Source organism: Eleutherodactylus coqui, chromosome 1, assembly GCF_035609145.1.
Source record: "Eleutherodactylus coqui strain aEleCoq1 chromosome 1, aEleCoq1.hap1, whole genome shotgun sequence".
Lineage (NCBI taxonomy): Eukaryota > Metazoa > Chordata > Amphibia > Anura > Eleutherodactylidae > Eleutherodactylus > Eleutherodactylus coqui.
In genome coordinates this window covers 392,721,208-392,740,370 of record NC_089837.1, presented here as the reverse complement: position 1 = coordinate 392,740,370, position 19,163 = coordinate 392,721,208, and the positions used below count along the sequence as shown (strand labels likewise).

At 41.8% G+C, this 19,163-nt stretch overlaps 1 protein-coding gene across 1 annotated transcript in view; it reads left to right on the top strand.

Annotated features, from left to right (window-relative positions):
- Positions 1–19,163, top strand: part of MYO16 (myosin XVI) — a 339,522-nt gene that overhangs the window by 98,916 nt on the left and 221,443 nt on the right. Inside the window, exons 6-8 of the mRNA XM_066579909.1 lie at positions 1,577–1,701; positions 14,104–14,229; positions 18,048–18,123. Coding sequence (XP_066436006.1) covers positions 1,577–1,701; positions 14,104–14,229; positions 18,048–18,123 — 327 coding nt within the window. The remainder of the gene's footprint in view (positions 1–1,576; positions 1,702–14,103; positions 14,230–18,047; positions 18,124–19,163) is intronic.

Below are 19,163 nucleotides of genomic sequence, written 5' to 3'. Positions count from 1 at the left end.
AAAGCAATAAAGGGAAGCCCCGGGGGAACCCCCTTCATCGCTGAAGGGTTTCCCTTCATTGCAGAGAGAACAATGAAGGGAAGCTCCAGCGGAACCCCTTACATTGCTGGGGGCTCCTTTCATCTCAGCAGATCTGGAGAAATTCCCCAGCAGTGGGTCTGGAGGAATATTCCCGCAGTGGGGAGAGAGGGATTTCCTTGCAATGGAGAAAGAGGATTTCCCTGCTACAGGGGAATTCCTCCTTCTTCCCTGCAAGAGAATCACTCCAACCTTGTAGCACAGATATTCCTTCAGCTCCCCTGTAGGGGAACCCCTCTCTCCCCGCTGAAATGAAGGGAGTCCCTAGTGATGAAAGGATGTCCTGCAAGGCTTTCCTTCATTTTTCTCTCCTCCGGGAGCATCAGTGCTTTTTTTCAGCAACACACAGCTCCCAATCATGTGAATGGGCATTTTCACCACTAATTAAGCTCAGTACGTGATAGTGGCCAATCATCCATTCACGTAATTTTCTGATGAGTTAGCTGTGATTATTTTTGTGCGGCTAGTTTCTGCATGATTTTGTAGCCCATGTTAACAAGTCCTTAAAGGGACAGCTCTTGCAACATTATGCTTCATATAGAATGAAACACAGCTACAGAATACTAAATCTGATAGAATTAAGAGAACAATCTGACAAAGTGTAATACTAAGCAGCCACTTTCCCCTAATCTGTGGTAGGAGTCTGAGTGATTGTTCACCATTATCTTGCACTTGTGCAGTGCTCCTCCATATAGTAATCTGCCTTTCTGGATTCTGTTGTGAAGTGGTGTTTGTACCTGCCCTTGTATTTCTTTGTATTAGTAAATAGGTACACATGTCTGCTTGCAGTGATATTTGAGTTAATTTTTCCCTTTGCAGTGATATGTTTGCCTACAGGTTGAGTTGACCATCAGTCAGTGAACTCGATGAGCACTTGGTTTTTCTCACCTTCTCTAAGCAATGCCTTTAGCCAGTACCCATCTGATGATGGGATAAGTGGGCCAGGTGTATATTTTTATGTGATGTAATGTGCTGGATATGAATAGGATATAAGACTGAAGGTGTTATAATGTGATTTTACATAACAATTACCTCTTCCATGTTCTTCTTTCTGTTGGTTCTCCTTCAATTTAAAATGTTATAAGGTTAATACTCTGGTGGCACAGCTAGCAGAAATTATGTCCTAAATTATTAGTTAGTAGAGGAACACAGAAAAGAATAATATGAGTTGACCTATATACTGTACCTGCAGAACTAATATAGCACATGTGAATGGTGGTCCTCAGTATGTGGGATCATTCAACGTGGCCTGGAAACATTTCTAATCAGTCTAGCCATGGACTCTCCAGGAATGTTAGTGATGTCTCAAGCAGACCCAAAATAAAAAGTTACTGTCAGAAAATAGTTCAGCACATTTGTATATGGTTGCTAGATAATAATGTCTGCTAGGTCATAGGACACCAACAGGGACAGGCCAGTTTGCATTAATCTTAAGTATTTAGTTCTTCTGAAACTGGATTATTTTCACCCTTTTCTATGTTCTTGTTCCTCTTCGTAGGTGTTGACCTAAGCTCCCTACAACAGATAAGGACTCAGAGAGCGACAGTGATGTTATCTGATGTGAAGCAGCTGCTAGCAGCCGGTGGAAGTGTTAACGAGAAAAATGATGAAGGGGTTACACTTGTGAGTATTTCTCTGTGTAATTGGTATACATGAAGATTTCATTCTAAAGCTCAATAGTCATCAAATTGGTTCTCACCGATACAGTCATATATTACATAGCATAAGCATGAAATAATTCATCTCCCACACATCATTTAACTGTAAAGTTGTCACTGCAAAAAGGAATGACCTGCGTGATTTCACCAAGCTGTGAGCTGTGAAGTATTATTTTCTCTTCTACATGCGGTTCGGTTCCTACCTGCGGAGTTGCTTTTCAGTGGAGAGCTAGGGACAGCTGTTATTGGTATTTTAACTAACTAGCATGTGGAGGATAAGCATCTGTTCTTTCTGTGCAAACAGACTGTGGATGAAATAAAGAAGAAAGAAAGAAATGTTCTATTTATAACATGCGATAGCAGCATTCCTCTTCCATTTGCTGTCTGCAACAGTCATACCTTTTACATGCTCATCATCAGAGTCGATATTACAATATCCATATATTGGATTCAGTCTCAACCTATCGCACTTTGCTGAAATAATAGACTTAATAGAGAGCAATAATAATTGTGTGATATTCACCAGGATTCGCATCAAAAGGAACTGCTGATAACAAAGGCATACATAGCTGTACAGGATAATAGGTGTTAGTCTGTAGGTCGATAGCATAATGAATCGACTGCTTGTCCATGGATAAAATCCCTAACTCACTCATGTGTTTCAAATAGTTAGCTTATTCTTACAGTGCATTTTGACACAAAAATGATCACTCAAAAGATGGCTTTTGAGAGATCATTTTGCATAAAACTGCTACTTGGTACTAATGCCTATTAGTACCAATTAGTAGCATGTAAGCCTCCCGGAGCTGTAATCAGGGAACAGACCACCCACTGTTCTCTGAATAAATTCCTTTTGTTCTGTCAATGGCTCACAGCTGAGACAATGTAATCAGCTGTTATCAGCAGTGTGTGGGCAGAACACAGCGTGCACTCCGTCTTATCAGCTGTTCTGCTGAAGGATGGTTTTCATGCCGAACTGAAATCCATCGTTTGGCAGAAAAGTGAAAGATGGGCACATTTACATGCAACAATTATTGCTCAAAAGATGGCTTTTGAGCGAATTTTGAGAAATAATCGTTGTCTAAATGGGCCTTTAATTACAGCTAGCTGATAAAACATGTACGAAACATTTAAAACAAAAGTGACCATTGTGAAAGCAGAAGATAGTAAAGGGGTTTTCCTGAAAGGAAATCAATTTTGAAATTTAGAGCCGCATCTCTTAAAACAATAAAACTAAGGGTACTTACCCTACTAGTGATCCAGTTGTGGTCAGGTGAGTGTCAGCGTTCCGAACTCCTGGCATCATGGCACCCAGGATATGAGAATGAACATAGTCTACAGTGACACTGTAGACTATGATTGGCAGGCAGCGATCACGGAACTCCTGCTGTCAACAGAGACCAGGTGTATTGAGGGGCTACCGCACTAGATCGTTGGGAATTAGGAGGGTAAGTACCCAATTGTTATAAGTGATGTAAATTTAAAAAATGTGGCTCTAAATTTAAAAAATGACTTTCTACAGGCAACCACTTTCACTCCTAATTGACCAACATTCTTTTTACAAATAGAAAACATAAGTACTGTCACACGATGAGCAATAGCTATAGGGATAAACAATAAAGTATACAGACGTACAAAAAAAAATCAATAAATATACGTCAAATCAATCTTCAAATTGAGACTTTGTGGAAAATGGGTACATAATTTCAAAATCCATAGCTCTCATGATGGGATTTCTCAAACATCCACTTTTCATAACTTCTTTTTCTTAATATGTTAATAATGTTGGTACATTTAAAAAAAAACATAACTCATTGTTGTATCAAGGTTCATTTAGCATGAATGTATTCTTCTTTTGGGATTGATTAATGGTCTGAACTGGGTGACAGCTCTTGACATTTAGTACCATATTTCCTGCTGTGGGGCATATTTAGCTTGTAGATAGTATAATCCATTGAACTACAAATAATTGTGCTCTAAAAGATATTGAATTGCCATAACAATACATTCCTTCTGTTCAGATGAATGAAAACTGTAGGTTTGTAGATGAAAATTACCTGTTTGAGTAGCCAAGTCATGTAGTATGAACAAGCATAGACTGACAATGTCACATGTCAACCAGTAGTACTCCAGAAACCAGAGAAAGCCATGAAAATTCTTCAAAACATCAGAGCTGGTTTTTAAACATCCCGGAATCCAGTGTTGAGGAATAGACAGCTCTGATACTTTGAAGCATTTTTAGGGCTTTTCCTACTTTTCACACTACTACTGGTTGACAAGGTGCCTCTATGGGGTCAAAGTTTTACCCCACGTCAGCAGATCTGGGGAGTGTGCGGGTAACAGGGAAAATAGATTGGAAAAGGTTAATTCCTCATAATATTATACATGAACATGTAATAGCAGCCAACTCTGGGAGACAAACTTTTCCTTCTAATCTGGCATGTCAAAGTCCCATAAAGTCCATATCCTCCACCCTGGCCAGGGATTTAATTTTACACAGCTTCTGGGCAAGGAGTACGCTTACATCTGCACAACATCCCACTTGCCAAGTATTGGACTCTCCATTGTGCTGGGCCTTCTAATCTGCGCTGATGGCCCTGTAACACTTCAGTACTTTCTTCTAATGTCTCCTAGCAACATGCGTAAAAAACTCCGTACATACGTAATGTAATTGCAATTGTACGCCATTCTCGAGGCACTAATAGGGCTGTACAGGCGTACTATGCAATAAAATAGAATACGCTGATTTCTTTTTAACTCATGTAATATTTGCAATAAATATATGCAAGTGTGAATGGAACAAAGAAAATCAATGTACATTCATTGACACCATTCATTCACACCATATTATGTGCCTGTATATTGTGCTCATAATGCGCAATTCAAATACGTTCGTGTGAGCCCGGCATAAGAGAGTTTTCTGGTGCAATTTGTGCAACTGTCAAATTTTCAATAGTTAATCTGCCCCCCTGTGTGTAAATCTGGAGTAAAAACTGATAGTTACACCGCAAAGCTGTCAACATCAAGACATAGCTTCATTCCTTCACTGCATTGCAGATCATGCGGTACATAATTGAATGTATAATGTGCGCTGCGCGATCCAAAAATCTAAACTACAGTGAAAGAACCAATCTGATGTTGAAAACAATACTGTGATTATTCCTGGAGCCAGCAAGCACTTCATTGATGGGCATGATGGAAATAAAAGTAGTCGACATTTCTAGCATGCGAAGACCAATCAGAGGTAGAGACTGGAGATCCATTCTCCTTAGCCCTCCCTCACACAGGCGCTTTTTACCACAAGTAGTGCATCGCTTTTAGCACCACGCTAATCGTGGTATAACACTCTCATTGTTGTCAATGGGAGCTGCTCAGATAGCTGCTTGATCGCAGCGCTTTTCAGCGCTGTGATGTTCAAGCGGAGTCTGTTCTATTTTTGAGCGTTCAGCGCTCCTCATCAATGCTGCGGCCGAAAACAAAAGTAAAACGTGGCAAAGCGCCAATATTTAAATTGCAGCGCATTTCCACCAGCGCTTCCTAGAGGCGGGAATTATGAACCCCCTGACCAGAAAGCGGTGGCTGAAGACTGCAAACAAGTGTGCTGGAGCTTCGGAAGAGCGGACAGCGCCTGTTATGGAATGGATTTGTTTTTTTTAAAATGCAACTAGGGCTTATTTTAGGGGAATCATTTAGACTTCCTACTGTTAAAATTGCATCGCACTGCACAAAAAACATGATTTTGTGCGATGCGATGCAACACAAAGGAAAGCTCGATAGGGAAGCATGGGTTACAAAACAGCACAAATTGCAGCTATATTCAGCATGCCGCAATATTGTTTTCTCGCAATGTAGCAGCCTATAAAACATTGTTATGTGAAGGCACCCATTAGAAAGCATGGGCTTCACATACATGCGATTTGTAGCGCTGTTGCAGCGTGAAAAAAATGCACGTTTTTTTGTTGCCTTGTGAAAGCGGCCTAAGGCCTCAGTCAGACGTTTTTTCGCGTGATTTGCGCATGCGCATGCGTCCGGTGATTTTATAGAACCATTGCTTTGCAATGGTATCAGACACATGAGCGCTTTTTATGCGCTCGTCCGATAAAGTTTAGAACAGAAATCGCAGATCGCACCTATCTGCGATCTGCGATTCCTGTTCTCTTCTCTATATGCGCTCAATGGGGTCGGCGGCAGCAGCGCAGACCCCATTGAGAGCATATACTAGACAAATCATCCTCCTCTGCAATGGGCTGCCGGCGATCGCACGATAAATTTTCGGGAAGGGCTTAAAAATATAAGCCCTTCCCTGAAATTCATCCAGAAATGTGTAAAAACAAAAAAAATATATATACTCACCTGGTCCCGGCAGACGGAGTTCAGCCGCGGCCGGCCGGCAGTTCTCCTGAACTGCTCTGAGTAGTATTCAGCAGTCGGGGATTTAAAATCCCCGCCTGCTGAATGAGCTGCCTTTGATTGGTCACAGCCTCACCAATCAGAGGCAGCTCTCACTTACCCATTCATGAATTCATGAATGGGTGAGTGAGTGCTGCCTCTGATTGGCTCAGTGCAGGGACCAATCAGGGGCAGCTCTCAGCTGAACTGCCGGCCGTCCATGGCTGAACTCCGTCTGCCGGGACCAGGTGAGTATATATATTTTTTTTGTTTTTACACATTTCTGGATGAATTTCAGGGAAGGGCTTATATTTTTAAGCCCTTCCCGAAAATTCATCGTGAGATCGCCCGCAGCCCATTGCTTTCAATGGATCTGGCTGTATTGCCGGCTCCATTGAATTCAATGCGCTGGACAGCGCTGAACTGCTCCGGCCCGTTTCTATTGAAACGCGGCTAAGAGCATTTTTTTCGAGCGATTTTTCGGCCCCGGTCACGCGATTTGCGGATGCGCATCTGTCACGGGAAAAAACGCCCGTGTGACTAAGGCCTAAGGATTATATGCCTACATGTTTTAATGCTTTTTAAAAAAATAAAAATCTATATTTAATCTATGGACAAGTGCTGGATTATCTAATGTGCTTTACATTATAGATGATCAGTGAATACAGGCAGATTTAAAATGTATTTTAGCAAACAAGCTAAAGAAAAAGTCAGGCTAAAATATTTTATGACATGAATAACATGAAAACATGGATATAAGGCTGGCAAAAGTCCCTGAAAAATGGTTACGCATCTGGCATTCTTACATGCAGTATTTACAGCTGTTCCTGGACAACTTTAAACAGAATATTTTCCACCGAGCATGCCTTAGGTGAATTCCACAGCTACTTCCTCCACCAGGCCAGCAATCATAATGTCAAAGTCATTTATAAATGCCAAAATATACTATCTCACTTGCTGGGAGATCATGCATAGTTTTATGTAAATGGGGCTAGTGGTGATAAAGCTATGGAATGAAACCAAAAATTTGCTTTAGAAAAACAACAAGCCCAATATTACATCTCTAATAATTAAAATATATACTTTATTAACAAATCCCTAAAATACTATAGGGCTAATTTAAAACTAAAGGGTCATTCCGGTGGCCTAAAGGTATTGTCACACACATTATAATAATATTGTATATGTAATACGATGATCTGTGCACTATATAACACAATCGGTACCTCTTTTTGTTTGATATGGGAAGGTTGTATATAACATACGGTGCCCCGTGCTGTAGACACAAAGCCACCAGAAGCCCTGATCAAAAAATATATCCTTATAGCCTTCTGAAATCTTTCAGCACATGCGTGGCAGGAAAACCAGGGCTATTATACGTGGACAGGCGCCACCAACAAGCCCTAGAAAGCCTTTTTAGGGAGGTATGTTCATAAATAGCCAATAAAATAAATCTATAAATCAAGGGTCGGTACATCAATCCACTGTAACTATCCACATGATGCTCTGCCAATCGGAAGCATTGCAACATCCTCTATTATCTCCACCAATAAGCTAGGAAGACCTGAGGATGTGCTTTCTCAATGGGGAAGACCAAGAGAAACTGCACTTCCAATCTGACTGTAGCAGTTTGTATAGGAGGTTCAAGATGAGGGTTTAAAAAAACATCTTTGAAAAACAGGGAACACACTTGGAGCCGAGAGAGTCTCTTCTGAACAAAAACAAAAGTAAGGTGAAAGGACTGATAATATATGTATGGACCTAGGATGGTTATGCTGAACAAGTTAGGAGAAATCTGCAGAGGTATTGGTCACTGTTGATCTGGAGAAGATACTTAACAAACTTCCCAGTGTTGCCTTAATCTGAAGGATCTGCTGGTGCATGGTCATTCTGAACCTAAAGGAGGTGAGAATAACTGGTTTGGTAGGGCCTCTACAGGTTGTAATCCATGTGTCAACATCTCCTTATTTGTATAGCGCCAAATTATTCTCTAGCACTTATTACCTATACTATTACCCCCAAGCTGGGTACTCATTTTACTGCTCTCGGAAGCATGGAAGGCTGAGTCAAACGTGATCTGGCTACCTGAACCATGCAGGGATTGAACCTGCAACCTTCAGATCATAAGTGAGAACTTTACACTCTGCGCCACACAAGGCAGTAATGAAATCTAAGAACTTTATAAAACTCAATGATGGAAAGAGCAATGAGGTTTGACAGTTTATTGACTGTCAAAGTATGGGGATTGTTTATGTGGCACAATGCATCTTCCCTAAGATCACAGGCACATCTTAATAGGCAGGAATACATTGCAACCCTGTGGGCCTTCAGAAGCCTCTAGGCTGTCATGATACCTGGGTAGCAGTCTTGTGTTTGTATCACAGTTGGGCTGTTCAGGATAGTTAAATTCCTATTGACTGGGACATTTACAATTTAAATCCTGATTGATTGAGACAATGAAATGCTGATATCTGTGGCATTTAAAAGGTCAATAGCTGTGGTCAGAGTTACCTCTAATTGTGTTTGTTGAAGGTGGGTGTTTACTGCCAGTGACAGCTGATACCTGCTGGGTATGGAGCAAGTTCAGCTCCTGAGCCCGCTCTATATAAAGCATATTTTCATGTCTGTGCGTCTCACAAGCACCACGCTCAGCACGTGATGTTAACAACTACAGTAGTAGACAGTTTTATGCGCTGAAGAACAGTGTGTACCACAACTAAAATACGTAACCCAGGTGTAAAGCCCATACAACACCTCCATATTACACTCAGCGATAGGGCATGTACACACAGTTGGGAATAGCCGCACAACACACTATGGTGAATGGTAGCACCACTCCAGGAAGAAGGAAGCCTGGCCCTAACCTAGCAGGGGAGTTAAGGGTCCCTGCCTAGAAGCGGAGTAACCGTCTCAATAGAGACAGACCCACGATCTTCATCCTGGGCCCTGATTGTCCCTACAGGAACCCCTGGAGAGATGACCCGAACAGCAAAACAAAACAGAAATGAACAGCAAGAATACAACTGAAAAGGAACCCGCAGCAAATTATCAGAGAGTTGCAATGCACCCAGCAGGGCCAGCAAGAAAGAGCTCCAAATTCCCAAGTACTCCACCATGGAACAGAATAGGCAGCACTGCACATAGGGAGAAGGGTGAGAATATAAAGCCCCTCCAAAGCTGGGGACTGGCAAAGTGAATTGAAAACCACACCTCCACCCTACTCCCAGGCATGACTTCTCCAGCATGCATCCATGCAGCAAAGAAAAACAGCACCAGCAGTCTGTGCACATGGTGCTTTAACCCTTGTCCTACAGAACAAGGCAACAGGTCTTGGACTGTGTAGAGGCCACCATGCCACGATGCTGTCACGACTGACAAGCCGTGACACATATGCTGTGGACAGCTCGTATATGTCCTAACTTTTTGGGGTATGTGCAGTTAGGACATATATAACCCAATATGCATCAGGAAGGAGTTAATTTTATATAACAAGCTGTAGAATTTAGAAATTCTTCACACATTTTTTGGGGGATTCATAATTTTGGGGAATTCTTGATTTGGCTTCTTTGGATTTAATTTTATTGGTTAAGCGTTATTACCTTGACTGTAATGTGTGAGGTTTGATTTATGAAGATGGAGTTCATATTTCCTTTATATTAATGTATATAACTGAAAGCAGGCCTTCTTAAGGCTTGTAAGAGTATTCTCTAAGGAATTCTTTGAGGAGTCTTTCAGTTGTTTTATTTTCTTGGAAAGAAAAATTCTTCTAAAATAGTTTGCCTTTCCCTTGAGTAGGTAGAATTGTTGAGTAGATAATTATTTCATCTCAGTGGAAAAGTTGGAGGAGTGTTAAAGATTAATTTAATAAGAATTGAAACTAGGGTGTGATCAGACCACATTATAGAGTCTATGATTGGAGAGATGACTTATTTTTCTAGGAGCCATTTATCCACCAGAAAAAGAGCAATTCAAGAATAAGATTTATGAAGTTTTGAGAAGTCGAAGTAGTGACCTTCATTGGCATGCTTAATTCTCCAAATATCATAAAGGTCTTGCTTACATATTAACTCCTGTAGATCAGGAATGTTATCAGAAGATGTAAATACATTTCTATCTAATAATGAATTAGGGACATTATTGAAATCTCCACAAATCTCCTGCTTTCAAGAAACTAATCTGGTAAAAAAATACCATTTATTTCTTAAGGCCCATTAAGACGGCACGAGTGTCTGGCAAACAATGCCTAACACTTGTCCCTGCACATACTAGCTCCCATGCACTTGCATGGGAGCTAGTATCGCTGGCTCACAGTGGGGCAGCAGGAGGAGATTTCTCTCCTCGCGCTTCCTCGCCCCTCTGCATTGCCTTAACATAGCGTCCGTTCAGTACTGAATGGCAGCTATTTACACTGAATGATCAGCTCATCACCCATAGTTTATGCTGCATTTATATGTATTTGCGAATTCACTGTGGATCCTACACTCCTACAGAGATGAATGGAGCCACATCCGTGCATTATCAAATGGAGCATGTTGCAATTTATTATCCGTACGTGGCATTCGCAAATCATTTAAAATCAAATCCGCAGGTGTTAAATGAAGTATGGATGCCCCAAGCTTCTCTATGGGCAACTTGAACTGCAGATCACACGCGCGGGTGACCTGAACGGATTTTGTAAATCAAATCCGCTCATGGACATTGGGCCTTATGCAAGAAAATTAGAACATTTGAACAATATAAAATAAAAAAACAGAATCTGAAAAAAATCAATTTTCGTGAACCATTTCTGGAGTAGTTGTAGAACAGTGATATTTCTCCTGTAGGGAGTCAAGGTATAGATACACAAAGGTATTGACTAAAAGGTCACTGTGATCAAAAAGCTATATTATTTTTCCAGTAGCAATCTACGCACGTATCATGCACAGTAAAATGTCAGCAATCAAAAATTTTCCTATTGAGGGAATAAGGTCATATAGCAAGGTAGACAACATCTATATGAGTTGAATAATTCACTAATGAAATGAGTGAACAGAGAATACAGGACTCCACATGGACCAAAAGGTTTACCACTGCACCCAAATCTTTGCAAATGATGACAAGATTTTTCTTGACAATTATCGTTCAGGTTTATGAGTCGATCTGAACAATTCTTTTTGATAATTGTCCTATGTAAAAGGGCTATAAGGGACCGTGTGAGGAGATTGTGTATGAAGATAGGGAAGAGATGAGCAGACGTATTTAGAGATTACTGGGGTCAGCTTGGGAGTGGCTTGCCTTTGATTATTGTTATGGAACTCTGAACTTTATTATACTGCAGAGGAGAGGTGGAGGGGTGTCTGAATGTCATTATACTGCCTGGGAGGGGCTGTCTGAATCTCCTTTCTCTGCACTGGGGAAATGGTGTATCAGAATATTGTTATACTGCATGGAGGAAGCGAATATCTGGGACAAAAAATGTCATTTACTCCTAGATTTTTCAGGCATCTATGTATTTTTTTTAGTCTGGAGCATGGAACAAGTTACTTAGTGGGTGTTTTTCAAGACATTATATTTCTGACTTTGACCAAGTTCTGCTCAATGTTAGAAGGTCTCTTTTTTGATGAAGATATGTGGTCTTCCTTAGGAAGTTCTAAGGACCATATCCTGAACAAAAGTGCAGCTTCTTTAGTGGAAGAAATATTGTGGTTTAGGCTGCTCTCACAAATGCATTCAGAAAACATGATTTTGAGCGGTGTTTTTGAACGAATGTTATAGCGTTTGATAGTGCTTTTTAACGCACCCCATCATTGTAATGGGTGATGAGGTGCGTTAAAAAGTGCTAAAACGTGTGAAAATAGGACAGAAAATTGCAGCGTTGGAAATGCCACGTTCAAGCACAGGTCTGTGAGGCCCCATTGAAATCAATGGGAGCATTGTACCATTGTTAGTGCAGCGCTCAGGAGGCAAAGCTAATCATGGTAAAAAGCGGTATGTGTGAGAGAGGCCTAAAACTATGTTTGAAGATAAGAAGTCTTACAGTAAAATACCCTATATATGGGATATTGTCTTCTCTCAAAACTTTGGTGAACTTTGCAATTCCTCTTGTTGATGAGGTGGTGAGGAAGAGTTCTGAAAATAGCTAAATATGTTGTATGCAGTGTGGAAGATATATTTAGCTTGTAAAAGATGCTTTCAGGAGAGTGCCCTTAAGGTAACAGAAGTGCAAGCGTGCTCATACCTCTCTTGGAACCTGGGATGCTTTCTGGTTTAGGGACTCTTTGAGCCCTATCTATCCGCAGATCATTTTCTCTAGCTTCAGGTACTGCAGAACAGCTACAAATAAATCTGTAAGGAATTCTTTGAGCTGGGAATCATTAATGTTTCGTGGAATGTTTCTAAAACTTACATTGTTCCTCCTAGATCTGTCCTCCAAATCTGCAAACTTCAATTTTATAGCAGCAGTGTCATCCTCTTGTTCATTATGCACAACAACTAACGTATTATGAGCCATAGCAAAGTACTCCATTTTCTACTCAAGACAGAACTGAAGTCAGCACTTCCAAAAAATAAATCAAATGTGTAGTTGCACGTAAGTCATGGCTGCAACCAGAGGTGTAGCTATGCTTTTCTTCACCTGGGGCAAAGGTTTAGTTCAGCGCCTACCCCCTCTTTCCGCTCCCCAGTACGATTTTACCAAACTACATAAGATAATGCTAATACACAATTTACCTCTTGTGCTGGAGAGTGAACATTCCAGGTCCTACTCTCGTCCACGAATTGTGATTTATTTATTTTTTTCACACAGACCATTGTTAGTCTGTGAAAAAAATGCTTGCCTTAAGGCCTCTTTCCCACGGGTGACAGCATATCGTCGGAAGAAAATAGCAGCGATATCGCATCCGTGTTCTGTGCGATATCGCTGCGTATTCTCGCAGCGATATCACAATTGTGTTGCATTACAAAGCCGCATGACTTTGTAGCACTCTTTTGCTGGGATTTTTGGAGGGGTTTGAAATATAAGCCCTACCCGAAAAATAGCCCTAGCTGTATTGAGAATAAAAACAAACCAAAATACATTACCTAACAGGCAATGTCCGCTCCAGCGCACTTCTTCCCCACAGTACCGGCACACCTGCTTGTAGTTTTCAGCCAACGCTTCCTGGATAGGGGGTTCATAAATCCCGGCTCCCTGAAGCACTGGCTCTGATTGGTTCTCGAGCACCACGACTCAGCCTATCACTGCTGCACTCGATGAACCAATCACAGCCATTCCATGCAGTGGCTGAAGATTGCAAACAAGTGTGTCGGAGCTTTGGGAGGAGACATGCAGCAGAGCAAACAGCACCTGTTAGGTAATGTATTGTTTTGTTTCAGCATCAACTTGGACTGAAGGCCGTGTGCAAAGAAGGCTGTCAACTTACAAGGACTAGTGCCCTTCTTTTCCTTGGGGGCAGATGGAGGCAGCAGACACAGGAAGAGTCACAATTCAAGATATTCCAGGAGGTAGAAGTACCCTGCTTGATCTGCTGTGGATCATTGTGGGTGGATCTCCTGCACTACATGACCACTCACTTTGGCATCCAACCCAAACCCCCAATCACTAAAGTTAAGATTGGCCCTATTAAAAACGTTCTCATTAATTTGATGCCTGTCACTGTTATGGAAATAATTTCAAATACTAAAAAGTACAAAACAGGTAGACGCTTACATACTCTTCACCATTTTAATGTCAGAGATTTAAGAGGTTGTCACACTAGAGCGACTTATCATCTATCCACTGATGTCTGACTGGTGGGTGGTCACCTGTTGGAGCCACCATTGATAATGATAAGTGGAAAGAATGGGAGCCCCAAGTCTCGTGTAGGAATTAGGCAGTGATCACACATGTGCAATGTTGTCAAGCTCATCTCTACGGAACTGCCAGAGAAAGCCGAGCAAGAGCTTGACTTGGTGTTTTTTTATAATGAGTTTCTAATCGCTGTAATATGTTTTTCCACAGCTTCACATCGCCTCAGCGTGTGGCTTTAAGGAAGTGATTAGTCAGTTACTAGAGCACAATGCGGACCCTAATGTTATAGATAACCTGTACTGGACCCCACTTCATTTAGCGGCAAAATACGGACAGGTAACATGATAATAAAGCATATCTTGAATACTGCAATACGTTTATCTTGCGAATTCCAACATTTTTGTTTTTATTGTTGTACTATCATTGACTATACAGCACAAAAGAACCAGTCTAATACTTTATACATCTAAAGACCCTATTGTATTTGTATAATCTCTCTCAGTAAAGCTACAGTTATATCCATATAGTAGTACACGGGCAGTATATTATTGCCCTCATGATTCTAAATACTGTACCTTCGCATATTTAACTCATTGCCATCTCCTTATACGAGAGAAGTAAAGAGGGAAGATTTCTTCAATAAGTAGTACAAAAGATACACATTAAGGCCTTAGTCAGACGGGCGTTTTTTCGCGCGATTTGCGGATCGCATGACGGATGCGCATCCGCAAATCGCGTGACCGGTGTCCGAAAATCGCCCGAAAATCTGCTCCTAGCCGCGTTTCATTAGAAACGGGCCGGAGCTGTCCAGCGCATTGCATTTAATGGAGCCGGCAATACAGCGGCTCCATTGAAAGCAATGCGCTGCGGGCGAGTGTGGGATGAATTGTCGGGAAGGGCTTAAATATATAAGCCCTTCCCTGCAATTCATCCAGAAAAGTGTTAAAATAAAAAATATATACATACTCACCTCCTCCCGGCAGTCGGAGTTCCGTGCGGCCGGCCTGCAGTGGGTGTGAAGGGGGTGTGAGTCAGACCTGCCCCCTGATTGGCTCAGTTCCCTGCGGCCGGCCTGCAGTGGTTGTGAAGGGGGTGTGAGTCAGACCTGCCCCCTGATTGGCTCAGCGCTGAGCCAATCAGGGGGCAGGTCTGACTCACACCCCCTTCACACCCACTGCAGGCCGGCCGCGCGGAACTCCGACTGCCGGGAGCAGGTGAGTATATATATATTTTTTATTTTAACACTTTTCTGGATGAATTGCCGGGAAGGGCTTATATATTTAAGCCCTTCCCGACAATTCATCCCACGCACGCCGGCAGCCCATTGCTTTCAATGGAGCGGCTGTATTGCCGGCTCCATTGAATTCAATGGGCAAACATCGTTCTTCTCTGCCACAGCTGTTACAGCTGTGGCAGAGAAGAATGATTTGTCTTCTATATGTTCTCAATGGGGTTGGCGCTGCTGCCGCCGGCCCCATTGAGCGCATATAGAGAAGAGAACAGGAATCGCAGATAGGTGCGATCTGCGATTTCTGTTCTATAATTTATCGGACGAGCGCATAAAAAGCGCTCATGTGTCCGATACCATTGCAAAGGAATGGTTTTAAAAAATCGACGGACGCATGCGCATGCGCAAATCGCGCAAAAAAACGCCCGTCTGACTAAGGCCTAAGAACGCCCCTGTATTGCCTGATCCTGAGCATACATATAGTAACATAGTATGTTAGACTGAAAAAAAGACATATGTCTACCTTCGTCAGTCTATTAGCCCCCTAATGTTGGTCCAAAGCAAAGTAAAAGAACTTCAATCAGGGAGGAGCCAATTTTCCTCATTTAAGAAAAAAAAAATGTATTCTTGACTTGAAGTCTGGCAATCGGAATAATACCTGTATCAACAACCCTTCTGAAGTAATTAGTGACTATAACATGTAACTCTCAAGAAAGGCGTCCAGGCCCCTCTTAGACCCTTTTAATGAATCCACCATTACCACATCCTCATGTAGAGAGTTCCATAGTCTCACTGCTCGTACAGTAAAGAACTCCCTTCTATGTCGGTGATGAAACCTTCTTTCCTCTAGATGTAGCGGATGCCCTCTTGTTACAGTCACAGTCCTGGGTATAAATAGATGATGGGAAAGATCTCTCTATTGACCCCTGATATACTTATACATAGTTTTTAGGTTGCCCCTCAGCCATCTTTTTTTTAAACTCAATAACCCCAACTTTGATAACCTCTCTGGGTATTGTAGTCCGCCCATTCCATTTAATAATTTAGTTGCACACCTTTGAACCTGCTCAAGCTCTGATATGTCCTTCTTGAGTATCAATGCCCAAACCTGTACACAGAATATAAGAAACAATGGTCTGTACTATTTATAGAATTGAAGAACCATTTAGGAATTGTTTTACTCTCTTTGGCAATGACTCTCCGTTTGCTGCTTTTATCTGCTTTTTTCATTATTTATTTATTTTTCTTTATAGGCCCACAGTGCTATTTCGCTGCCTTCTTTTCTTAGTGTGAATGCACATGGGCAGAAATTCCACAGCGGGATTTTTCTGGATAATTTCTGCCCGTGCATGCTGCCATAGGATTGCATTCGTTTATGCAATCCTATGCCGACGCCCACGATTTGCCCACTTGAAAACTGGGGCAGTAAACAAATTGTGGAATGTCCAATTTCTGTGCAAGTCTTGCAGAGGCCCATAGAGAGACATCACTGCTGACGCGCCGGCTCTGCTCTGCGCATGCGCGGCTGGGTGGCAGCTGGCTAGCAGAGCGGAGAAGGAGACACCGCAGGAGGTGGGCCACGGGTCACTGCTAGGGCACAGAAATTCTCGCAGCGAGATCTGACCCAGCCGTCTGCTTGAGTCCTTACTACCGGTAGTTTAAACACTTTCTTTTCATGGTTAATAACCCCCTTTACATGTTTATTGAGCCACATTGGTTTTCTCCTATTCCTAATTCCTTTTTTCCTATGCGACATGAACCGCTCACAGTAAGTATTTAAGATGTACGAGTGTTTAAACAATTCCCAATTATTGCATGTACTCTTAGTTTGTGGGCATTGTGCCAGTCAATAAGGATAAGTACATCTCTAGGCCAATCAAACTTTGCTTTCCTAAAATGTAGCCTTTTTTGTAGCTCCATGATAAAACTCCCTTTTGAAAGACAAGTGGAAATTTATTATATTATGGTCATATTTTGGTCACCATTTCCCAGGTGCCCCAAACTTGCACCCCTCTTATTCTGTCAGTCCTTGAGTCCTGTATAATGTAATGATCTTTAGTTATTGACAGAAACTTGTTTCCTTTATGAGAGGCGCAGGTTTTGGGGTCCGAGTTTACTTCTGGTGTGGCAAGTTGGGGTCACTCGCCTGCGGATTGCTGACCTCTCAGACAGGAAATTGGCACACCACACATGTAGAAATGCTTCATGAGATGTGGATTCTCTTTAAGACTGGCACCTGCCAGCTTTTATTTCACAGCAAACAGCATACACAAACACAGTCCATGTGCAATCCTGGGTTTACAACCCACAGGTTTCTGTCACTAACCCCTACTGGGCCGTCGGGAGGGCGTCTTCCTCCATCGACCTGGTGACAGACCCAACTAGTCCACTGCAAAGGCCATAAGCACCCCACCTTGTTGTGAGGTTAGGGTTGTTATCCCTGTCAACCTCAGGGCCTTTGCTGGTCCTCACTGGACCCCCAGCTTGCAGCCTGTCCAGCACTGCCAAGCTGTAACTTCCCCCTTGCTTTTGGCAGGAACTGGCTTTTATGCAATCAATTCCTGCCACACCCATGAGATGTTAACCCTATCTATTCAGAAGTCCTGTCTGCAGCCCACTACAGGCCCTTCTGTGTACTGCACTACTCCACCGGATAGTTTAAGTCTCCCACAATAATTACCTCATTGTGAATTGCTGCTTCATCTATTTGCCTCAGTAATAGATTTTCAGTGGTTTCTGTTGTGACTCAGTAACATGTATGCAATACTTATAATAGTGTAGATATGATGAAGCATTTTTTTTTGTTTTTACCCTATAATATACATCTGTCATTGTTAGTACTTGTCATAATAAAGAATTAACCACAAAGTCTTTGCATGGACCTTTTAAGAAATGGAAAGATTCACACTTCTGTATTTTTTTTCAGACAAATATTGTAAAAATCCTCCTTGTTCATCAAGCAAATCCCAACATTCTCAACTGTAATGGAGAGAAACCTTCAGGTTAGTTTTATTGAAGATGGGTTCCACCTTTATGAAGAGGATCTGTCAGGTACTCATATCGGCAGGGCCTGCCAAATAACTATGCAGCAAGAGCCTTGCTGACTTCGACAATGCATCTTCCTTCTACTCACTGATATTCTTTTGTATGGTTTCTTCTTAGTTTGTGAATATATCAGGTGGGTGCTTCCCACTGCCTACTGTCAATCAAGTCTGACATCACTCATTGACAGCGGGCTCGCCCACCTGACATATGCACAGCTCTAGTAGCTGAATCTAAGAAGAGCCTTTACAGAGGAACAGGGAATAGAGGAAAAAGAGATATCATTGGAGTCAGCAGGGCCATAACTGCAACACTATAAAGCTGCCCCACTGACATACAAACGTGACAGGTCCTCTTTAAATAATATGGCATCTACTGGTAAGTTCAACATTACTATCTTTTCTTCTTTACAATTTTTTCTGGATCTTTTGCATGCCATAATATGTGTCTATCCTAGATTTGTTCTTTGGGGTTTTTTTCAGGAAAAAAATCATATAAAATGCTACTATCAGTGTCATAATGCCCTACTGCTGATAGAATGCAGTGGTTGAATGATGTATAAACAAACAGATGTGTTAGAATTTCAAATGATAATTAATAATGTGAGAGAAAGGAAAAAAATAAACTTTATTATTACCTCTAAACAAGCAAACAGTTCCATTAACATTGTTTTTTAGGAATTTCTGAATTGCCTTGGAATGAGCTTTAGACATGCTCTAGGGCGGGGGTGTCAAACTCATTATCACCAAGGGTGAGATCAGCATTATGGTTGCCTTCAAAGGCCGATTGTAACTATAAGACTGTATAGTAATAGTGACCCCCAGAGTGGCTGCAGTACTAATAGGGGACACCCATTGTGGCCTCTGTATTAATAGTGGCCCCAATAGAAATAGGGTCCTCTATAGTGACACCAGCAATAATGATAATAACCTTTATTTGTATAGCGCCAACTTATTCTGCAGCGCTTTCAGGCATGGGAGAACACAGATAATGCAACATG